The sequence below is a fragment of the Drosophila subpulchrella genome, chromosome X (assembly GCF_014743375.2).
Source record: "Drosophila subpulchrella strain 33 F10 #4 breed RU33 chromosome X, RU_Dsub_v1.1 Primary Assembly, whole genome shotgun sequence".
Classification (NCBI taxonomy): domain Eukaryota; kingdom Metazoa; phylum Arthropoda; class Insecta; order Diptera; family Drosophilidae; genus Drosophila; species Drosophila subpulchrella.
This window is the reverse complement of record NC_050613.1, coordinates 27,202,551-27,225,737: the sequence shown is the minus strand read 5'-3', so window position 1 is coordinate 27,225,737 and position 23,187 is coordinate 27,202,551. Positions and strand designations below refer to the sequence as shown.

The 23,187-nt window shown below is 39.1% G+C and overlaps 3 protein-coding genes across 3 annotated transcripts; 2 read left to right on the top strand and 1 right to left on the bottom strand.

Moving 5' to 3' along the window:
- Positions 1-6,808: 6,808 nt before the first annotated feature.
- On the bottom strand, positions 6,809-7,103 carry LOC119558329. The gene is given in 2 exon segments (XM_037871749.1): positions 6,809-6,940; positions 6,942-7,103. Coding segments are annotated over 2 exon segments (294 nt in total).
- A 13,120-nt stretch (positions 7,104-20,223) lies between these two features.
- On the top strand, positions 20,224-21,044 carry LOC119556800 (serine protease SP24D-like). The gene has a single exon (XM_037869238.1). It carries the CDS (start codon positions 20,224-20,226, stop codon positions 20,986-20,988), a length of 765 nt encoding a protein of 254 aa, XP_037725166.1. The 3' UTR covers positions 20,989-21,044.
- A 790-nt stretch (positions 21,045-21,834) lies between these two features.
- On the top strand, positions 21,835-22,658 carry LOC119556776 (serine protease SP24D-like). The gene has a single exon (XM_037869204.1). The coding sequence runs from the start codon at positions 21,835-21,837 to the stop codon at positions 22,612-22,614; it is 780 nt and encodes a 259-aa protein (XP_037725132.1). The 3' UTR covers positions 22,615-22,658.
- The last annotated feature ends 529 nt before the right edge of the window (positions 22,659-23,187 follow it).

Sequence of the window (23,187 nt, the reverse complement as noted above, 5' to 3'; positions counted from 1 at the left end):
AACCCAGCATGTCTTACGTTTAGCACAAGTTAAACAGCGAGTGCAAACGGCAAAAAAGGAAATAAAACCGGGAATGAATCCCTATTTCCGCCCCCTTTGCACTCGAAACGCACTTGTAGATGCCCGCAAATGATTCGATTTTATCGATACTTCGATACCGTTTCGCTTTCTCTGGTGCGACAGAGAGGGGTTTCGGGAGTGACAGGGAGAGATAGATGTGGCAAAAATCGGCATTGATTGTCCGTCCGGTTCATTGCAATCGCTGCAATTTAAGCGGGCAAACTTTTTGGCTCACTTCGCTCCGGTTGCCGCCGCTCCTTTTGGCCCTTTTTGTTTTTGGCCTACATAGAACACGGATATGAAACGCCGACTCTATCTATCGCCCCATCTCTTTTTCTGGCCCGCTGCACTAGGAAAAAAGTGGCTGTAAAATAACTAGAGCTTAACAATACTTTGAGAAGAAAAAGGATAAGAAAGGTTAAAATAAATAGATGTATTTATTCATATCTGATTCTAAATATATTTGCTATAAAAAGTAATTGGTTATTCAATTGTTTCCCATACATTTTTGAGGCAATAACATTCTTGAAACATATCAAGAAGTAAGGTTTTAATATTTCTTTTACTTGTACTTTTTATAAAACATTTTAATTTTTAGCTTTAAGAACACCCTTTTCGATACACACACTAATTAATTTCCCATTCTGAACGTATGGCTCTACACTTTCTCCAAGTGTATATGTGTCCGTCTTTTTCTACGGACGCTAGCCATCTCTGTCTCACCGCAGTGGAACTTTTTTAATACGCAACACGAGTGACCCGCTTGCGGACAATTGGAATTGTAACTTTTGATTAAATTCGTTGCAATGGCAACCGGGTGAAAAATCGAAGGGAACGGTTGTGAAGCGGGAACGGGTAAAAACAGGGTGGTGCTGGCTGGGTGGACCGGGTAAAAAACTGGGGTGGCCCGGAAGGAGAACCGGGAACGCTTGTGTTCAAGGCAAGCCAAAGGATAAACTTTTTGCGCTGGTTTTTCAATTGCATTTGATTACCTTGTTGCGTGGGCGGACACTCCGCTTGTTGCTCTCTCTCTCTCTAACTTCTCTCTTTCTCTCTCTCTCTTTATCTCCTTCTCTTTCTTTCTCTTTCTTTTCAATAAACTCGGACCGTAACGCCCACTTTCGGGAGTTGTTTGGCCACCACTTGTGAAATCAATTCGAAAACTATGCGAGCCCATGGAAATATTCCCCCATCTCTTATCATTTCCATTTCCATTTTCATTTTTATTATTATGATATTTATACATCTATCTATGCGTTTAATGTTTGCCCGGCACATTTGCAGAAAATATAAAAATTCTATAAAAACAATTTTGTCCGATATGCGATATTATATATATATATACCTATATGTTGTGCTCTATATCGCTCTGATCCAAGCAAACAAACAAATGGACACGGACACAGATGCAAATATTTGCATTGAAAATGCACAAAGCACAACGACTTCACATACAGACGGGGTAAGATTAATAGTATTTCATAATTTAGTAGAACATTTTTTAATTTTTTCCAACAATTTTTAAAAATCTATGTATACATGTTAATTAAGAAAAGATAGATATATAATAAATATATACCTATTAAAATTTGCACAAGATTACTGCAAAACTTAAGAATAGAAACAATAATCATAAATATACCAAATTTTTGAACATTACCAATAGACGTACTTTTATGACCGCCAATGTACACACACTTCTAGATGGAATAAAACATTATGTTTTTGCACCGCCCTCAAGCTAAATAAATATGTTTTTCAAAATTACAACAATAGAAACGAAATAACCGTTGTTAATGTACAAGAACAAGAAGTTCCAGAAGGAAAAAAGTTAGGGTGAAACCAATACAATTTTAAATTTAAGTGCACACTGAAATTATGGAAAACGAAATAAAGATAACAGGAAACATGAAAAAAGGCATTGCATTTTTTATATAAAATTGTGGCTCAATTTTTGTCAATATATTCTTGCGTGTTTGCCATTTTAATTTACTCCGCTCAGGGAAACACTTTGGATAAATCCCGAATGTGTATAAATTTATTTGAAATTTCCCTGGGGCTGAACTCAGATTTTGGCATTTGCTTTTTAATCAATTAATATTGGAATTTATTGGGAATTATATGTCTTGCATTGGGTAAACATTGCCTGGAGCGAGATAGTTGAGTGAAAAAGTATCCATAGGGGGAGCTCGATGAACAAATGCCTGGACATAATAAAAATGAAATCTTTTAAATTTGCTGCTGGAGCAGAAATCAAAAATTAAGTAAGATTTCTTTGCTGTCCCAAAATGTATAGGTAAAATGTTTGCATTTGAGAAATGGCCACATAGCCGTCAACTCCCTATTGAATCTTCTGGCTGCCTTCACTTCTTTCGCTTGTTTCACTTTGTGCTCACTTTTTGCAATTAGGCGAAAAATTCAAATTCAAATCAATAGACAAGGAAAACTTTTCCTGCAGCACGTCGTCACAGCAGAGGGGCATATGGAGCATACGTATACAGGGGTGCAGGACCAAGAAGGACCCAGACCAGGCCAATTGGCCAATGCCAGCGGCTCCGTACGTGTTCGGCCAAAATAGTCCAGATACACGTTAAAAAAAATTTAAATTAAATACAATTTAGAAAAATTATTTGTTAAAAGATCGATAAATCTATTATCGCAATCTAATAATGTTATATTCATAAGATACTACCCTTTGACTTGCAATTGTAAGCTGAGATAACTTATAAGATATTAAGCCCCTCAAATAGTCGATAAGCTAATTAATCGCTTCAAATCGATAGGTTATTATGTGCCATGCAATATTTCAATCAAAAAACCGATTACATACATATACATATTCATAGATAAATCCCTAAGCAATCAGTGTACTAAAAATCCATAATATTCATTGATTAACATTTAAACAATCGTTATACAAGAAAAATCATACAAAAGGATGAATAATAATACATGTTTCCTTTTAAAGTCGAAATTCTTGTTAAATTATTCCGCAAATATTGGATACACAAAAAATCGATACAAACTGATAGGTAATGCTGTAAAATATTTGATTCGATGGCGCTTCGATGGTTTATTACGACCTTAAATTTAATTTATCCAATAAAGATCTTAATATATATTAAAAGTGTACGGTTCCGGGATGGGGGGCCTGCGAATTTTTTGGTATGGACCATTTTCCCCAAGGAGCCGCTGCAACAAGCGAAGATGCTGAAAGGACAGACAGGATCTGGAGCTGATTCCGAGGTTCTGAGGGCTCTGAGGCTGACGTTGGGGCTAATGTGATTTCGTACGTTCAATTTGTGAATTGCCTGGAACACACGTACAGTGGCGGCGGGCCCGGGGGATGGGGATCCTGGGGGGTCCTGGGACAACGACATATGCATAACTACGTGGCATGTGCATTTTGCTGGCTTTTCTTTTCTTCTCCCCATCTTTGTTCCCTTTTTTTGGCGGCAGCCTGCTCATTGTCGTGCAACAATTTAACATACAATGTGGAGGGTATTTTTGGGTATTGTGGAGCTGAAATCACCAAGCTAAATTCTTTTTAATATTCAAAAATTGGTTGAAAAATAGTTATACCAAAAAGAGATCTATCTTTAAATTTTTGCCCAAAAAAATCAGTATTTTGGTCGACAAATTGCTACAGAACGTCAGAATAAGGAATGTGAGACCTCGTTGAGCTCGTAATTAAATTTCCAATCGATTGGCATTTAAACCTGAAAAATTTAATTTTTGAAAATTTTTCGAAAAAAAATTACAAAAAATGCCAAAATTGGTCAAAAAATAAATTTCCCAAAAAGTGATAGGGATCGATAGCCTTGGTTGTTAGCTGCTCATAAAAGGCGGTCTTTTTGTTATGCGCCTCGATTTAGCTAAATAACGACTTAAAAACGGCTTAAAAATAACGTATTTTTCGACAAGAAATAATATTCCTTATTTTTGAAAAAAAAAAATCAGTATTTTGGTCGACAAATTGCGATTGGAAGTCAAAATAAGAAATGAAATACCTCATTGAGCTCGAAATTAAATTTGCAATCGATTGGCACTTAAATCTAAAAACTTCAATTTTTGGCCAGTTTTCGCAAAAATTGATTATAAAAAATGCAAAAATTGGTCTAAAAATAATTTTCCCGAAAAGTGATGGGTATTGTTAGCCTAGATTGTTAGCTGCTCAAAACAGTCGGTCTTTTTGTTGTGCTCCTCGATTTGACTTAATTACGGCTGAAAAAGTCTTAAAATAAACGTAATTTTCGTCAAAAAAATGCTACTCCTATTTTTGCCCAAAAAAGATCAGTGTTTTCGTCGACAAATTGCGAAATGGAGCCAGAATAAGGAATGTCGTACCTCGTTGAGCTCGTAATTAAATTTCCAATCGATTGGCATTTAAATCTAAAAACTTTATTTTTTGGTCACTTTTCGCAAAAATGGATGATGTAAAAAATGCGAAAATGGGTCAAAAAATAAATTTCCCAAAAAGTGATAGGGATCGATAGCCTTGGTTGTTAGCTGCTCATAACAGACGGTCTTTTTGTTATGCGCCTCGATTTGACTAAATTACGACTTATAAACGGCTTAAAAATATCGTATTTTTCGCCAAAAAATAATACTCCCTATTTTTGCACCAAAAAAAATCAGTATTTTGGTCGACAAATTGAGATAGGAAGTCAGAATAAGGAATGTAATACCTCGTTGAGCTCGAAATTAAATTTGCAATCGATTGGCATTTAAATCTAAAAACTTTAATTTTTGGCCAGTTTTTGCAAAAATGGATGATGTAACCCCTTAAAAAAAATTCGAAAATTGGTCCAACAAATTTTTCCTTAAAAGTGATAGGGATCGTTAGCCCAGATTGTAAGCTGCTCAAAACAGTCGGTGTTTTTGTTGTGCGACTTGATTTGACTAAATTACGACTGAAAAACAGCTTAAAATAAACTTTTTTTCGTCAAAAAACAACATACAACATTTTTTTAAAAAAGAAGAAACCTGGAAGTTTTAATTTTTAACAATTTTTTTTACAGATGTACAGGTGTACAGAATCTCTTTATATTTAAATTTTATGATATTAAGCTATAAATTTTTAAAAAATAATACGATATTAAAAACTTTGACAGAAAATAAATACACATTTTATTATCTAACTGGAGCCTATACAAATAAAACGTTTCAAGCAGTTACTTAAATGATACTTACTTTCAATGGTCACTCGATTGTAGAGCCCTTTCCCTGAGATTTTCGCAGGGTATCAGGAACAGCGGACTGTGCGGCAACAATGCTGTCAGCAACATGATTACCCACAGCGAATGAAAGAGAGGGCAGATCGTGGGGCGAAAGAGAGGGGTAGATGGATGACTCGGTCTGCAGGCTGCAGTTGAATGCAATTCGTGGCGAGGAGTTCAGTTGGAGTTCCCAGTGCTCAGTTCTCAGTTCCCAGTTCCGACTCAGAAATCGGAGTCCGATGCCAGCTGGAGTTCTGGGTTGCATTAAATGTAAGGCACTGTGCCAGACACACACATTGCCGAAAGAGATGGCCCTATAAGCAAAGAAAGAGACAGACAGATGGACGAACTGCGGCAGAGACTTTTGCATTAAAATTAAGGCAAATTTATAATGAGCCAAAATTGTCGTTGCGATGCAATCGCCGCAATATATAATATATGGCGCATATAGATGATATGTGTGCATGTACATATATCAGCATATAGGAGTGTGTGCATATGAAATATATGTGTGCCTGGACGTGACTCCTGACTCCTGTCCCCATATTCTGGCCGGATTCCTTGTCCTTGTCCTGCTCCCGAGCCCATTATTGGGGTAATTTATAATTTGTTCATTTAAATGATTACAGAGGCAAAGGGCGGTAGCAAAACAGATCGGACTATATGTATAAGTCAGTACTATAAAAATGTATGGCCCCTTTTTTATTACCACCAAGAATGAGTTTGCTTAAAGTTAGAGAGGTTTTTTTTTAATATTTCACTTAATTTACTAGCTTCTCTTGAGACATATGTTGTGTTCAGCCTCATGAACGTTTCTGTGTGGAAAAAGATATTTCTTCATAACTACTTTAGGATACTTAATTAACCTGAATTAACTAAAATATTATACACCATGTACTGTGTATTTGAAAAACAAATTTTAAATATATGTAAAAAACTAAATAATTTAATATTTTATAGCCAATGAAATAAATAAATATTACAAAATACAAAAGGTATTCTGTGTATTGTAATAAAAAAATTTTGAATACCAAGAACAACTGGTGTGGATAATAGTTTGTGAAACTGATTCGTGTCTTTACTGGAAACCAGTAGTCTTGTTAAGAATGCAGGGCAACTAAACGTAAGCAAAGTAAATTGTACTTATATCCCGAAAATGATATTCTTGACGACTTGACGAAAAAGTTAACGTCTTAGGGGAATACAAGATTTTACTGGCAAAATAGCACTTTATGGTTTTTTTGTTTCTTTTTACTTTGTGTTTTTTAGGGAATGCAACCATTTGTGGCACCTGGTCATTAGGGAGCATGTGTGTGCGCATCCGACTGATACAACTGCAATTTAAAGTGCAACATCAATCACTGGTGCAAACGGGGACAAGACTTCTTCTTTTCTCGCCTTTTGGCAAGGGGCATTTATGCCTTGGCTAGGCCCAGAATATATGTATACCCCGACTTCCTGTTGCTCAACATTTCAGCTGATCCCCCCCCCCGCACAGTCTCCAACTCGAATTGTAATGACGCAACAATTTAAAGTTTGTCGTTGATGCTGCAAAACTCGGTGCTAATGGCGTCAGCGTCAACGTCTCTCAACTCATCTTCGGATTCCTTTTCCCCCATCAACATCCCCATCCCCATTCCCATTCCCACCTCCATCCCTATCCGTTCTCAGGAACCAGGACCCAATCCTGTCGTCCTGATCCTGTCCTGCCATCTTGTTTTTGTTGTTCTTGATGACGGCGATTATTTGCGCCATGAACACATGGAAGCAGCTGCAAAAGGTGGCGTCCTGCATCCTGTAATCCTCCTCCATCGACGGCCCCATTTTCAACAACCCCCCACTCAGACTCGATTCCAACCTTCGGCCAGGTTGTCCAGGCGGAAAATGACACTGGAAAAATTATAAAAATCCCATAATATAATCAGCGTTATAATATACACAGCTATGCTTGGGATACCATTGTAAAGGAGGGCTTTAAAACACGACAACAAAAAAAGGCAAAGCCTACATGGAATGTTTTTGAAAGTGTTTATAAAATAAATTAAATTTAAAATATGTATTAAGAATATATAATACCTATTAAATATTATTATGTATATAACATAATCAATAATCAATAGTGTCACAAAGAAATGAATAATGTTTATAATATTATACTTATGTACATTTAGTTAGTTATTGATTCATAAAATATAAGGGATTAAAACATACCATTTTTGAAAAATAAAGTTTTGGAAAGTTAAGTGATATGTTAACATAAATCAAAATAAATAAAACATATGTACACAACATTTTCTCCAAGTGGATTAGTGACTCCGTGTGCTGCAATTCAAACTTTAAGCTGTCGACGTGGCAAAGTCGAGCACTGCAACTGCAGACAGTGCGAGTGCGAGTGAGAGGTAGGGAGGCGGGGCCGAAAGAGACGGCTAGAGCCAGACACTTGGCAATACAAATTGAAATACTTCTTCCTCAGCTTTTTCTATATCCACAGCTATCTCCGTCCCGTTCGCAGTGAGTTTGACTGTTGCTCTGCAGGATGTATTAATATAAATGAATTATTCGGATGAGGCGGTATATACGGCAGTGGGATGCCCATGCCCCTCGCCCCTGATAGATATTATGATGGATACGCCTTAACGATGCTGCCGACGACATCGGGGACGGGATCAGCAGGACGAAGGACTTGGCAGGACGATGCAGCTTGTTTCCCAAAAAGTTGGCCAAAACTTGATGGCCACGCAGAAGGAGCGGGCCACGAACACCTGACAATCCCGACAGAGTCAGAAAAGCAGCTAAGAAATTGAAAAGGAATCACTCGAGTCCCGACTTAGGATCTAATGAATGAAGTGAGCAAAATATATCTAGTACAGATGGTTAAGAGTTGATCAATTGAAAATGTAATACATATCAGAATAAGCATAAATACATTTCTAAGTTTTTGGTAAAATTCTGAATTAAGCCTGGCATTGGAAAAGTAACTTAATTAAAATTAAAAGTAAAGAAAGGTAATAAATTCAATTTTCACAGGACTAACATCTTTTAATGATACTATACTATACTATTTAAGATTCCTCGTATGTTATATTCCAAGTATGTTATAGCCAAAAAATAGCTTTTAAACTTTTACAGTTTCCAAATATTGGTATGCCAATGATCCCTAAGATGATTTCTTAAATTAATTACTTTAATCTAAAAATATATACAATACGTAATTGTCAATTTTTTTTTTATAAGCCCCAATTTGTAGGAATCTTATCCGTGAAAACGACAGTTCCAGGAGGTCATTTAATCCCTGAACAACTGTACGGGATTTCACTTGATTCCGAACCAAGAACAAAGCCCATGGACACACAACCTGCCCCGAAGATTTTCGTCATACCAACCGAATTTGCATAGCCCCCTCTGCCTCCCGCCACCCATCGCTTAAGTTTTCGGTGTTGCACACAATTTTGGCCATGGCCCTGGGGCGGTAACTGCAATTTGGACAAGTTTATTTATATGAATGTGCGGCCCCGGGCAACACAAGCGCACTACGCACAAGGATCCCTGTCCAAGGATCCATTGCATCCATTGTTGCTGCGGTCGGAACTTATTGTCGACGCACGGCACATTGAAATGGCGCCCAAGGCAAGTTCGCTAGTCCGCTGCCGGCTAATGATATAATGAGCTAATCAATACAATTAATTAGCATTATCTGCATCTTAAACGGGGCAGCGGCAAAAGGCAATCGCCGAGCTGGAGTGGAATGGCAATGGGGATGGGGAATGGAATGGAGTGGAAATGGGCGAGGTGACCCCAAAAAGCCGCAACCGAATCCCAATTTGACTGACTACTTGAACGGCCGAGCTACGGGGAACTTAATACACATACACTGGCGAAAATAAAGGTCATGCGCTGGAAAACACTTTATCCCAAAACTATATAACAACATATTGTGGAGCTTGAAATATTACAAATCCAAAAATCCCACGGCGTGTTATATTTTCCGCAACATTACATAAAACCAAAAAGTATAGAATGGGAAATAATTTCGTCTTTCATAACAAATCCATATTCAAAATATGTTATTGCATACTTCACCTTTTAAATAGATTTGAAAACATTAGAACCTCGAATAAATATTTATACAAATAAAAATAAGAAGACATTTAAGGATTTTTCAGGACTTAAATTATTGTATTGAACTCTTTTTGACATCTTTAAAAATATTTTCAAATCGGTAGAGCTTATGAGAGTAGATTTTAAGATTTCTTTTGTTGCCCAAATATTTTTTAGTGTTGGGAATGTTACGAATGGGGGTAACTTCGGGGGCTGTACGGGTTCCATCCTGTACTCTGATTCCTGGGGTGCCCGCTGCTGCGTAAAAAGTGGGCTAAATGTCGTTGGCAGTCGGCTGGCAGCACAGCTGGGAGCTCTACCTCTTTTAGCCCGTTTCCAGCCCAAGACCCGGCCACAATCCATTCCCAAACTCAAACCAAAACCCAAGGCAACTTGAGCGCTGTGAAGCGCTCAACGAAATGGTCCAATTGCCGGGCAAGTGGACCAAAGTGCCGACGTCGCCTGTTAGATCTAAGTCTACTTTCTGTCTCCCATTTCCCCTCTTCACTCGGACTCCTTATCCCCCGTTTCCTACTTTATAAATCCAGCTACCTTATCCGCTTCGTTCACACCTCACCTGAAGGTAACTTAAACTTAAGCTCTCAGGGATTTATGAAGGGCACAACTACAACTTAACTATAATATTTATAAATGTTTTTAATAACAAACAGTGTTGTGTAGTGCTATTGAAGGAAATTCGACACTAATAAAGAAATAAGGAACATTTTTAATCACAAAAAAGCCCTAACAGTACTTTTGGACAGTGTTGGAAAGCCAATTTAAAAGCATACCGATCAATGACAAGAAATCCCCAAGCCCCTAAACAATTTACGCGGATTTGCCAATTAATTATGGCACGAAATATGATTTCGTATTGCAATTAGAATGCAATTCCATTTTTATCAACGGATATGCGTGCCACGATAATTTATGATGAAAAAACAATTAAATTTATTCAACACATTTGTGCTGTAATGAAAGTGTGCGCACCCAAACGAGCTATATCGATGGATAGTTAGTTGTATGTATTATTGATAGCGATAACTAATAACTTAAGCAGCTTTTGTGGTTGCAATTCCACAATTGGGTGTTTTTTTTGTTCACTATTTTCATTGTATGGCAGAAATATGTAAACATAATGTAACTACTATGCATGGGAGCGTGGAACAGAATGCGAGACAATACCAAAATGGTGGGGCCAAAATTCTAAACAACATTGTGGCCACTAACCGAAATTGCATTTGCTGCACTCCACCACCATTTTCCACTTCCCAACCATTTCCCTGGTCCGCCTTTTCCACTGTTATTGTTGCATGTCATAAATGATGCTGCTAAAGAGTCAAGAATAATCCGCTTTTGTGTGCATATCACAATCAAATGCTAACCACCAAACGCACGGCCATTTTACCGCCCTCACAAAAAAAGAAATACAAAATAAATACGAAAGACAAAACGAACGATGAAGTAAAAAAGGACTCACAGACGGCTTATCCCCGACAGTAAGGATGATATTCCTGGGATGGCACCCAAAGGATTCAGACTACTACTCTTCCTTTTAAAAAATATAAATACCTGATGAAGCCATATCAAGTGCTAACTAATCATAAGCTTGGCAAATAAGAGATAGGGCAATTCCAAAGGGGTTTTATATGACATTTGAAAGAGCTTAGTTTTTTTGAAAGACAGGGAATTAGGAAATTAAATACGAGATTGCTTTTTGGTATTTTCCTAACACAACAAACGTTGTTAAACAATACACTTGAATATTTATGCACTTTCGATTTATTAAACATTAAGAAATTTAAATTTTATAATTTTACCTCTATACATTTCTTATTAATGCATTATGTTTACATTGTCTATTGTAGTTTGCACTGGAAGTGCATGGGATCTTCAAACGCAATAGATAATACTTTCAAGTCCACCCGCTCCGCCAAGCCCTTCGTAGATCATTAACCAAAATTGCAACTCTCTGCCATATTTCACCAACAATTTCACCCAAAATGGACTCAGGGCGGGGGGCGTGGCACGGTCCTGGGGCAGGGGCCAGGGGTCATGTGCCGAGCATGAGGAAGTTACAAACAACATGGTGCAGCGTACCAGCAACAAAAGTTACAACAACAGCAGGCACATCAAACGCTACAAGAACTGGGACGCTCATGCACACAAGCACAAATACATACAGCTGCAGGACCTATACACATGCCCGCTAGATGGCGCTGGACTAGGCAAAAAATACACTGAAATGTACACTTTTGAAAAGGGAATTCTAATAATAAAGAAAATACAATCATTTATTTCTGTTATACATTGAATAGATGTTAAGTTTTGTAACAATAATTTTATCAAGGTAATTTTTTGTTAAAATAAAAAATGTTTTTTTTTAGCGTTACTTAGTTGTGTCATAATACAATGTTTTTTTTTTTTTTTTTTTTTTTTTTTTTTTTGTAAAAGTGTATATTTATTCAAAATTAACGGATATACTGCTACCTATGTGGCAGCTTGAGCAGGTTGTAAGGAATACAATGTTTAAATTCAAAATGAATATAGAATAAAAATCAAAATGGTTTATGTGCTAATTTAATAACATAAAACCAATCAATTTTTTTCACTGCACTCCCAAAGTCGTGGCTTCAAATCCGAAGCCTAAGAAAACACAACAACACTAAAACGAAGAATGGGAAGAAATCAACAGTAACACATACTCACCACAAACAGACAAACACATGCACATGCTGTCATACACACATAAGACCCACACACACACACACACAAATTAAAAATGCAGATTTCCATTGCAACATTCGGAAGTGCTTGAAAAATTGTTGTTGCCACTGCCGCTGCATCGTTCCCAGTCATCGTTATTGCCAGCTCCATCTTCCATCGTCCTCGTAGACCTCCTTGTATTCCTCCCGATTCCTTTATATGTATATACCCCCATAGCTTCCTGCTTCGGTTTAAAAAGCCTCGCAAAGCTCCCATCCCCTTTGTTCTCCGCCCCTTTCTATTCTCTCCGACCATCCTGCTCCGATTTACCTCCCTCTTCTCTGTATCATTCGGCTGTTTTGAATGCCCTGAATGGGAGTACATAAACTCGAAAAGATCCCCAAATCAAATATCATAACAAGTCCCGAATAGGAAAGGTAAATGAATAATACAAATAAATATTTAAGATCGTTAAGATACAATAAGACTTAGATATAATAGCTACTATAAACATTGCATAATACTTTTTAATCTTAGAAGCACCCAAAATTATGATCATGCTAAAAGTACACACTTAGATTTTAAAAAATACGACATGAATAAATTAATAACTTTATAGTTTCAGGTGCACTGGCATTTAAGAAGTGTAGCTTCGAATCAATTGCTTTGAATGGCATAAACACCACTATCTTTTAAGAGTGTTAGAAACTTCGTTTATTTTCACGACGAGGCCTTCAACGTTTTGTTTTCTCTTTTTTGTGTTTCAGCAATAGCATCAAAATTGCAAAGAAAAGCCAGCAAACAGTCAGTAAAATATTGTAGCTGGCAGCTGCGCGAAGGCTCCAGCTCCTAAAGAGGGAAAACGTGGAGGACTGGGGCTAGTTTTGTATGAAAAGCGAGCGTAACAAAACAATGAAAACATCGTCGTCATCACAATCATCGCCATGCGGTGTTTTCTTGCCATTTGTTTCCCGAAACTCTTTCACTCATTCCTTTGGCTATCTCTATCTTTCTCCCTCAGCGTTCCCCCCTCTCGCTTCAGCACGCACAAAACCAACAAAACGAATACGCTACAACAACAATAACAGCTAGAACATCCGAGTGAAACGTGGCCAACAAAAAGTACAAATAACCCACAAGGAGGCGATATTCCAGAGTCCAGAGTCTAAGACGAACTCTGGAATATCCTGAAAAACAAAGGGAATGGTACAAATCGAAAGACTAAGCCTTATAAACGTTGAGCAACTAATCACCTCTTAAAAAATCAAATATTGTCATCTTTTAAATTTTATGATCATAATAACGTTTTTGGCGCCCAACGTGGGGCCAATATTCGGCAACTGGGGGATATCAAAACTATCGAATAGCAAAACTATGCAAGTCCAAAACTAATTACTTCAGAAACGTAACCGCTTCAAATAAAAATCAGATATTGATCTATTAAAAACTACGTGATCACATCCTGACCTTAAAACAATAATTTTGGCGCCCAACGTGGGGCCCACTTCTTTCGATATCTTTGGTATTTTATTTTTTTCAATTTTTTATTATGTACGCCCATGTGTTGAATGTGAAAACTTAATTGCTATCAACAACCGTTTAGTGAAAATTAAACAATAAACATGTTAGCTAAAGCAATGCTCTTTTTCTCTTCATTTTTATTTTTGCCGAAACTCGGACAGCAAGACTGGCTGTAGAAGACAAAGAAATTCAGATAGCGAAGGGTCAAATAGTGCTTACAGATTATCCACATTTGATACAACACCCGGAATTAGGGAAACTGAAATTTCAGCACTGGTGGCCTGGAGTTGAGGTCCCATCCTGCCAACCTGCCGGGGCCATCTTCTTTATTTCAGCTAAACCCAGTTACCAAAGTCTGGTGCTGCTGGATGGGCTTGCATCGAGTTGACCCCCTCCCCTCGTGTGGTGCATGTGTGCATTGTCTTTGATGTTGTTGTACGTTCGGCTTCATCTTCAGCTGCAGTTACAGCTCCGCATTCGCATTCGCATACTCGTAGTCGTACTATATCTGTGCCACGTCTAAGTCTAATGTTTCAAGCGTCAGCAGCAGGAGTGCTGCACAAAAAACAACACACACTCACAGAAAAAACACACAAAAAAAATAAAAGGCACAGAGGGGGAAATAAGAACAAAAGCCATGGCCAGACAATTAACCAGCCATCAGTCATTTGGTTTTCTGCCTGGCACGCATCAGGGAAGGTTGGTTAAGTCCCAGTTTTCCAGACCCAGACCCATCCCAAGCCCAGTGGGTGATAGAGAATGATAATCCCGAGGGGCGGTAACTCTGGGGGAGGTAATCCTACAATCCTACGTTTAGGACAACAAATATCACCTAAAATAGTCGAAAAAGCAGGTCATAACGTTTAAAAACGACTCAGAAACAAGCTTTGGGTATTTGCAGGGACTTCTTTCTTTTGTATACATTTTACAGTGTGTTGAAAAACTTTAACAAAGACAGGAAAGATAATACCACTTTGAACAACACCTGATTTTATGATTTGCAAATTCAATAATATTAACAAAATAAATAAACAGAATTTCTAAAGCAGATTATCCACCCGAAAAATGAGTTAGTCATGCTTTCTTTGAAATAGAAAGCTTTCAATTGACACTCCAATAAAATAAATAAGTAAATTAAATCAAATTGCTTTCTCTGCGGGAACTAATGATTTCAATATGCACACGCCTTTGCATATAAATATGTATACATACGTATGGATGTGTATATTCGCCTTTGAGTGCACAAAACTTCGCATTGAATTTTGTGAAAATTTCAAACATATTTAAAAGATGGCGCATAAATTATGCACAGACATATTGGCCAAGTGCAAGACAAGGCTCGAATTCAGCCCGAGTTCGAGTTCCACACTTTTCATCCCCTTTCTGGCCACCCTCTCAGTGTGTATGTAGAAATTTATGGCCACCATAAATTGCATATTTCCCTTTTATTGAATTAATTAATTTTACAAATAAAATTGTGAAATAGGAAGAAGGCCAGAAAAAAGAGTTTAGAAATGCCAATACCGATTTGGGTTGAATTTAAAGTTGATAACATTGAATTGAATATAAATAAAATAAATAACTAATTGCTAACCATAGGAATATAGTATTTATTCAACAAAGTTCAATGTTATGGGTTTTTTTTGCTCTTAAAATACTTATACCAAGTTGTATTTTTTTAAATTTTTTGGCGCCCAACGTGGGGCTTACATATAGTAAAATCTTGTATAGCTTTATTTGGAGCATTCGAATCATCTCATTTCAAAAGTAATTTTACAAAATGAAAACGCTCTATATTTCTATTTTTATTTTTCGCAAAATAACAGCTGCCTTTAGATTTTCTATTGCTCATCCACCGATTTACCTATTCTTCTGGTTGCACACTTGCGAATTAGGCCACAACTGACAGACGGCCATCAAACAAACAGCCCCAAAACCGAAATAACCAACTGCAGTGGATTGCAGGCCTCCGAGGGATATATGTATAGGCGGCATAACAGGGCAGGATCAGTCACAGAAGAGACCCCCTGGCCAAGCCTTCTGGGCTGACAGACAACAAGTAAATTCCATTAAATGTACGAAATGGAAATTAATTTCGGTTGCACACAAAAACACATATATGGAAGGATTTTTATGTTTTCATTACGAAGTCGAATCTCCAAAGGGAATCTCGCAAGTAGTGAGAAAGTGAAATGAGCTGTCAGCGGATGGGTGGGATGTGGGGTGGTGGGTTGGTGGGTTGGTGGGTACGGGGTCCTGCAGGATGAGAAGGGGTCACCGGGTGACCCCTGGCCAGGCCAATGTTAATTTCAATTGCCTGGTGCATGGTCCTTGGTCGCATGTCGTTGACTCCTTGCCGCAACTAAATCAAGTGCTGCACGTGGCAGATGCACTGGGCCACTCCTCACTTTCCTCTCTCTCTCTTTCGCCTGCTCTTCATTTCTTCTTTCTTTTCCGCCCTCCATCCTCATCCTCATTCCTTGCTCTCTGTCTCGAGCGAGGTTGATGCTCTGTTATCGCTGTTTGGGCACACTGAAATGCAAGACATAGCGAGTTGGTAACACTGTTTTCTTTTTAAATAATATTGAATAATTAAATAATGAAATATTTACAAAATAATAATTTTTGATATGTTTCCATGGTCTTACAAATTGTATTTCAACTTAACTTTATTTTTAAGATAATTCTTAAAAACTTTGATAAGTGTTTTTGTAAAATACATATGTTTATTTGGGTATTTACCATTTAAAGTAAGTGGAATTTTTTCGCAGTGCCCGAAAAACTGCCGGGCTTGAAGGACAAGGGTTGGCTGGGTTGGCGGAGGGGTTATGCGCCTCCTTTTTTGGCAAATGTCGCGAGTCGCGAGGCGTCGCTAACGTGGACACGGACATGAGCAATGTGCAATGGCGATAAGGAGGAGCTCTCGCAGCGGACATGACCATGCCCATTCGAAAATATCCCCTTATTCGGGGGCATAATTGGCCAGTCAGTCACCCCGCGTCACCCCGCCCCTGGCACTCGCCACTCCACAATCAATTGAAGCGTAATGGCAACAGTTCAATAACTTTTTGGCCATTCTCCATGGGATTGGGATTCGATGGCAGGCTGAAGATGATGGCCACCACGCCATCACGATGATGATGCCTCAATTATCTATTATGGATCTAATGAGTTGTCATGTTCGGATATTATGGGAATTGATTCGATTGCGACCGTTTTGTTAGTTGCAGACGATAAAAATAGTTCAAGTTTACGGTGATTTTTTATGATTGCTATTTTTTAGTGGCTTTATCTCCGCCTCGCTGGCTTTCAATGTGTCTTTTATCTAGAAAAGACTCTATATAAGAGGTAAAAAGACTTACACATTATTAAACAGGCTCCAATTGTACATCCTTCTTGAAATTTATTTTAGAACATTTTCGTTGATATTTTAAAATATTTTATTACTTATGTTTTACTTGCTTGTAGAAATAACTCAATAACAATTGCATATATATAAAGTTTTAATTTTTGAAGAAGTATCTTTAAGCTTTAAGAATATTTTTTAAGGCCGGTGTCTAAGAAATGTCCACTGCATTAATCAAAAGCCAAAGAACTTAGGGGCAATGACTAATATTTTTGGCTATCAGCAGCGCCAAATAGCCAACGCTCGCTGCCCGTGGGAAACCCCCCGTCCCCATTTACACAATGCGCCCCCCTTTTGCCCACGTCTATGTGCATATTTAAGGCAGCTACAGAGGCGTACATACATACATACATACATGCAATTGGTGGAGTACATGGTTTACCTGGCTTCGGGTTTTTGGAGTCACTGGATGGGGAGTACAAGGGGGGGTTTGGGGCTAGTGGCTGGGGTTTCGAGGATTGATGCTGCTGGTTTTGGCTTTCGGTGGTTCGCTATCATTGCACAAGTGCGCAAAATTTTGGACTCAATTCACGTGCTCGGCTGCCAAAATTGTTGCCTGGCCTCCGTACCGCCCAGCCCACCTATGGAACCATGGAACCACCCCCTGGTACCGCCTTTCGCTCCATAAATTTGCACATTGATCGCCCTGTGGCGCTGCCTCTATATATATGTGTGTGTCTGTATGTATTTAATTCGATAACAGCGCCAACGGTAAAGGGAGTTGTTCGAAAGATTTTTACCCAACTCAGCGCTACTCCACCGCCCTATATTTCCCCCGATATTCCCGCCCCCTAGCCACGCCCCCGTCCCACAAGCACTGCACTCTCAAGTGCAGTGAAATAGTTGTGAAACACTTTGCCAAAGATGAAAGATAAATCCAAAAAAGCAAATGGCAGCGCAAAGGCAACGCTCCGGACCCGAATCATTTTTGCATAACTTTAAAAAAAATTTAATCAAAAAATTGTAGGTAGTGTAAGTGCACTGGTAGAAAAGAAAAACAAGTAACTGCTGTGACATTAAAAAGATATACAATACTTGTATTTTTGATACCAAGACCTATAATATAGTTCTTTTTATTAAATTAAAAAATAATGTTAATTCTTATTTTAGAATAGCAATTCATTTTTATTTTAAAAATGATTTGATTAACCAGGATTTTTGATTATTTTCTGATATTTATCAGACCTTGTATATTTGTATTTTGTAATATTGTTGCAATTAAAAATCAGTTGATTGAACCACAGATGGTATGTGTTCTAACAGGGTGAACGAAGGCCGTGCATAATTTAAATGTCTAGACCTCATCCCGCTGCCCGACACGCCCCCTTTTACTGACCACAGGGCGTGGAATGGCATGGAAACCTGGAAAAGGGCACAAGAAAATGCAAAAAGAAAGAAGAAAAGAGGCTAAGAGTCTAAGAAACCGACTCGTTTATACTCTTGCTGTTATAAAAAAAAAGTTGTTTTGATAATGTGAGTTTCAGAAAATCTTAAACATGTTGTTATATTTTATATTTCAAATTTCAAAGCTTGAAATACAAAAATATTTAAAACAAAGGCAAGTAAACATTATTTGGCTGGAAAATAAAGAATAGTCCAATCTTATGTTAAGTGAACTAGCAATATATAATGACAAATAAATGTAGAACATTTTTCGAAGAGTATGTAAAGTTAATCTTGAAATGTTTTCTCCATTGCGTTACAAGCCACCGACTAAAATTGAAATACCCTTTGCATTTACCCTTCATAAAGAGAAAATACCTCAAGCATCCGGCCTGCCACTGTCAATAATTAAGTGCGAACCTTGATATAAACTTTACGCCAACGCCGCTGACGGTCGGCGCTTCTTCTGACTCTTTCACTGTCGCTGCACTGAGAGAAATTTAGTGAATAAGAATGAACATTTTCGGAAATCGATATATATATATTTGTTTGTGTGAAGCTGCCATTTAATGTATTATAAAGCTAAAACCAAATGTACTTGCTTAATAATTACTATATAACATAAATTTTGGGTATCATGTTAACATTACGAAAAGTTTTGGTTGAAAAATATATGGGACTACTGTTACACCTCCCTGTAGTTTTACCTTAGAAACCAAAGATATCATTTTTCTTTCGGTGCAATACTGATTCGTCCTTTTCTTTGGGTCTGTCTGCGTTTATCCTTTCGCGGGCTCTTCTCGCTTTGCGTTCGCTTCGTTTTGATTAAATTAAAAAGTTACCACAGTCTCAGTCGCCACCGAACACAAGCAAACAAACAGACAAACACGCATTCGAATGCAGACAAACAAATAAGTGCGGAGAATTCCTTGCGCCCCCGTCTCTTTCTCACCTCTCTTCCCTCTCGCACGCGCTCTTCCTGTTGCTGCCACGTCCTCTAATTGTGTCTTCAGCCGTCAATTGTGGCCGTCTCTTTCTTCCGGCCAAAAACAATGCAGCTTTGGATGAGCTAATAGATTTATCACGAATCGTTTCACAGTCCGTTACCGTTATTGTTCCTAGGCCACAGTTTGCTCTATTGTCTTTCAGGTGTCTTCTCTCGTTGGCTCTCTTCCCTTTGAATTCTTCTGGGCCCTTTGGCATGTAGATTTAGTAGTTGGCATTAGAAGAAGAGTTTCAATGGTCTGTGGACTTATTTTTTTCAAGCAATGGTATTGAAATAGACCGCGCGGCCTAATTTCATTTTAGTATTGCGGCCATAATTCATTTTAGAAAACGAATTTAGGCCGCCGAAGAAAATGCCAATTCTTCTTAAAAAACTTTATTGCCCCAAAGTATGCAATCGAACAAAACAATTATGGTTCTAGCGAGGTCAAACTATTGAATGAATTTCAAGATTAGTGCATAGTTGTCTGTAGGTAGAAATCGCTGAAGCTCCGCGATAGTTGGCGATAAGATTGGTTTCTGTATTAGGTCTCAAAATAAATCGAATTTTGCGATAAGATATTACAGGCTTAACCGTTAAGTAAAGTAAATTACAAATTAGTATAATAACAAAAATGTGAAGGCTATATGTTTATAATTTTCGGAAATACCCTGGCTTATAATAGAATATTTTGATTGATATGACCAGCACATTCGGGAAAATGATTGTTTTCCCAAGACCTTCGTTAACAAATCGGTAAGTACGTTTAGTGTGGTGTTATAAATCAATTGATATGCCCGTATATATAAGGAGGTGCACCTGCTCGGGCCTTGCCCATTTCGAAAATGAGAACCGCTCAAGTGGCTGCCTTTGGAACTCTGCTCGCCGGCTGTTTGCTCCTGCTGGTGCTGCCCGTACAGTCGGCACCCGGTACACCCGAAGGCCGTGTGGTGGGCGGTGAGGATGCGGCCAAGGCGCAGTTTCCCCACCAGATCTCCCTGAGAAATGCCGGTTCCCATACTTGTGGCGGTTCCATTCTGTCCAAGAACTACATCCTAACCGCCGCCCACTGTGTGATCAACGCGAATGCGGCCAGTTTGACCATTCGAGCGGGTTCCAATGATCGTCTGAGCGGGGGAGTGCTCGCCCAAGTGGCCGAGGTGATTATCCACGAGGAGTACGGAAGTTACCGCAACGACGTGGCCCTGCTGCGCCTGGAGACCCCTCTGATCCTGTCCACCAACATTCAGACCATCGATCTGCCCACCGAGGACACGCCCGCGGATGTGGACGTCATCATTTCCGGCTGGGGAAGGATCAAGCATCAGGGCGACGTGCCCCGCTATCTGAAGTACAACACCTTGCAGTCCATCTCCTTGGACAGGTGCGACGACCTGATTGGCTGGGGAATCCAGAGTGAACTGTGCCTCATCCACGAGGCCGACAACGGCGCCTGCAATGGGGATTCTGGCGGTCCGGCCATCTACAACAACCAGGTGGTGGGCGTGGCCGGGTTCGTCTGGTCCGCCTGTGGAACCAGCTACCCGGATGGATACGCACGGGTCCACTTCCACAACGAATGGATCAGGAATAACTCGGATGTGCAATGATTCCGATTTTACAGACTGCATTTTCGAAAACTAAATAAAATGTTGGTCAATTATTAGAATTTGAATATCGATAAGTTTTTTATTCATTGTATTTGGTTTTATTTTCTAATGGCTTCTTCAGGAGTGTTTCTTTTAAAGGCTCTGAAATTTTTGTATAGAAACATTGAACGCATAGAAAATATTGAAAAGATAGATTTTTTTTTCGTAATGTCCCAGCTCCAAATTGGTTAAAAGAAACTATTTCAACTACTTTTTTTTAACTGCTATGGTCCTAGGAAGGATTTTTGTATTGCCTATAAGCTCTATAAGAAATCGACTGGAATGCCGTATTCATTATTGTTATTATTGAGCTTTAAATACACTTGAACTTATAAAGTTAATAGTGCTTTTTCGCAATCAAGGCTGTTGGCTAAGTTACCTCTAATTAGCCTATTGTAGAATTAAATGTTAAAACCATTTTAATGGCAGGCCATTAACCGCACCTGCAGTTTCCCACCTTGCATGTTATATAAAATATGTATTATTCTGCGCATATCAAATCGATGGAAGTGATTTTCAGAACTGCCATATGGAAATGTCTGAGAAAACTGAGGGGGAATAACTAATCAAGATTAGCCGACAAGCCATAAAACAATTAGCAATGACATAATTCCCAATCGCCGCGACTCTTCGATTAGATTATGTATATGCCTCGCTATAAAGAGGAACCCATATATATAGTAAATCTCTTTGGGTGATGGGTGATAAGATACGGATAAGATAGTGAGTGTTGCAAATCAGGAGGCATTATCCCCGGCAGTATATATAAGGAGGTTGGGCCACCTGGGCATTGCCCATTTTAGGAAAATGACGAACCCCAACGTGACGCTTCTGCTTGGCAGCTGTTTGCTGTACCTAGTGCTCACCGTACAGTCGGCACCCGGTAAACTCAACGGCCGTGTGGTTGGCGGAGAGGATGCGGCCAAGGCGCAGTTTCCCCACCAGGTGTCCCTGCGAAATGCCGGCTCCCACAGCTGCGGCGGCTCGATCCTGACCAGAAACTTCATCCTGACCGCCGCCCATTGTGTGTCCGATGAGGATGAGAATAACGTGATTACGCCCGTTGCCGCGGATCGTTTCACCATTCGGGCGGGTTCCAACGATCGCTTCAGCGGCGGAGTGCTGCACCAGGTGGCCGAGGTGATCATCCACGAGGGCTACGGCAACTTCCTCAACGATGTGGCCCTGCTGCGCCTGGAGACCCCTCTGATCTTCTCCAGCAGCATTCAGCCCATCGATCTGCCCAGCGTGGACACGCCCGCTGATGTGGACGTCATCATTTCCGGCTGGGGAAGGATCAAGCATGCGGGTGACCTGCCCCGCTATCTGCAGTACAACACCTTGAAGTCCATATCCACGGAGGAGTGCGAGGAGCTCATCGAGTTCGGATTCGAGGGCGAGCTGTGCCTGCTCCATGTGGTGGACAACGGCGCCTGCAATGGCGACTCCGGCGGTCCGGCCGTCTACAACAACCAGCTGGTGGGCGTGGCCGGGTTCGTGGTGGGCGGCTGTGGCTCTAGCTATCCGGACGGATATGCCCGGGTATTCTACTTCAAGGACTGGATCAAAAACCACTCGGATGTCTGAGGACCTTACAGAAAATAATAATAAATATAGAACCTCTTAAACAATTTTTTTTTTTTAATAATAAATAATATTTAGAAGAAAACCTCAACAAAACAATACTTCCTAATACAACATTATCAATTTCATGTTAGGAATATACCAGGTTGTTGTGCAATGTTTATCTCTTAAGTTACTATGAATTGTGTGACTTTATATTAGACAAATAAATTAACCACTCTGGAATTTGGGTTTTTTGTTTACTCACAAGAGATAAGCGAGAGTTCGAGGAAACACGCGTGTAATTGTTTTAATCTAGGCCATATATCACCGGGAAAAGTGACTACTCATGCTAAATACTTATAAATTTTGTACATCACACATTCGGTTAAATAATATTCAATTGTGAGAGTAGCCTTTTAATTTACATGTGCATTGTATAATTCACACCGCCGAATCGTTGAAATTTTTGGCAGCCCTTTGCCATTAAAGTGTACATTTATCCCCCGCCCATTTTGTGTGTTTCACATTTTTTGCATATTTGTCAAGCAATTTTACTCTAAATTTGCCAATTATGCGCATTTTTTGAGCGTGACC

What these genes read in the sequence shown, in the direction of transcription:
- LOC119556800 (XM_037869238.1), top strand. Translation starts at nt 20,224, where the DNA reads ATGAGAACCGCTCAAGTGGCTGCCTTTGGAACTCTGCTCGCCGGCTGT.
- LOC119556776 (XM_037869204.1), top strand. Translation starts at nt 21,835, where the DNA reads ATGACGAACCCCAACGTGACGCTTCTGCTTGGCAGCTGTTTGCTGTAC.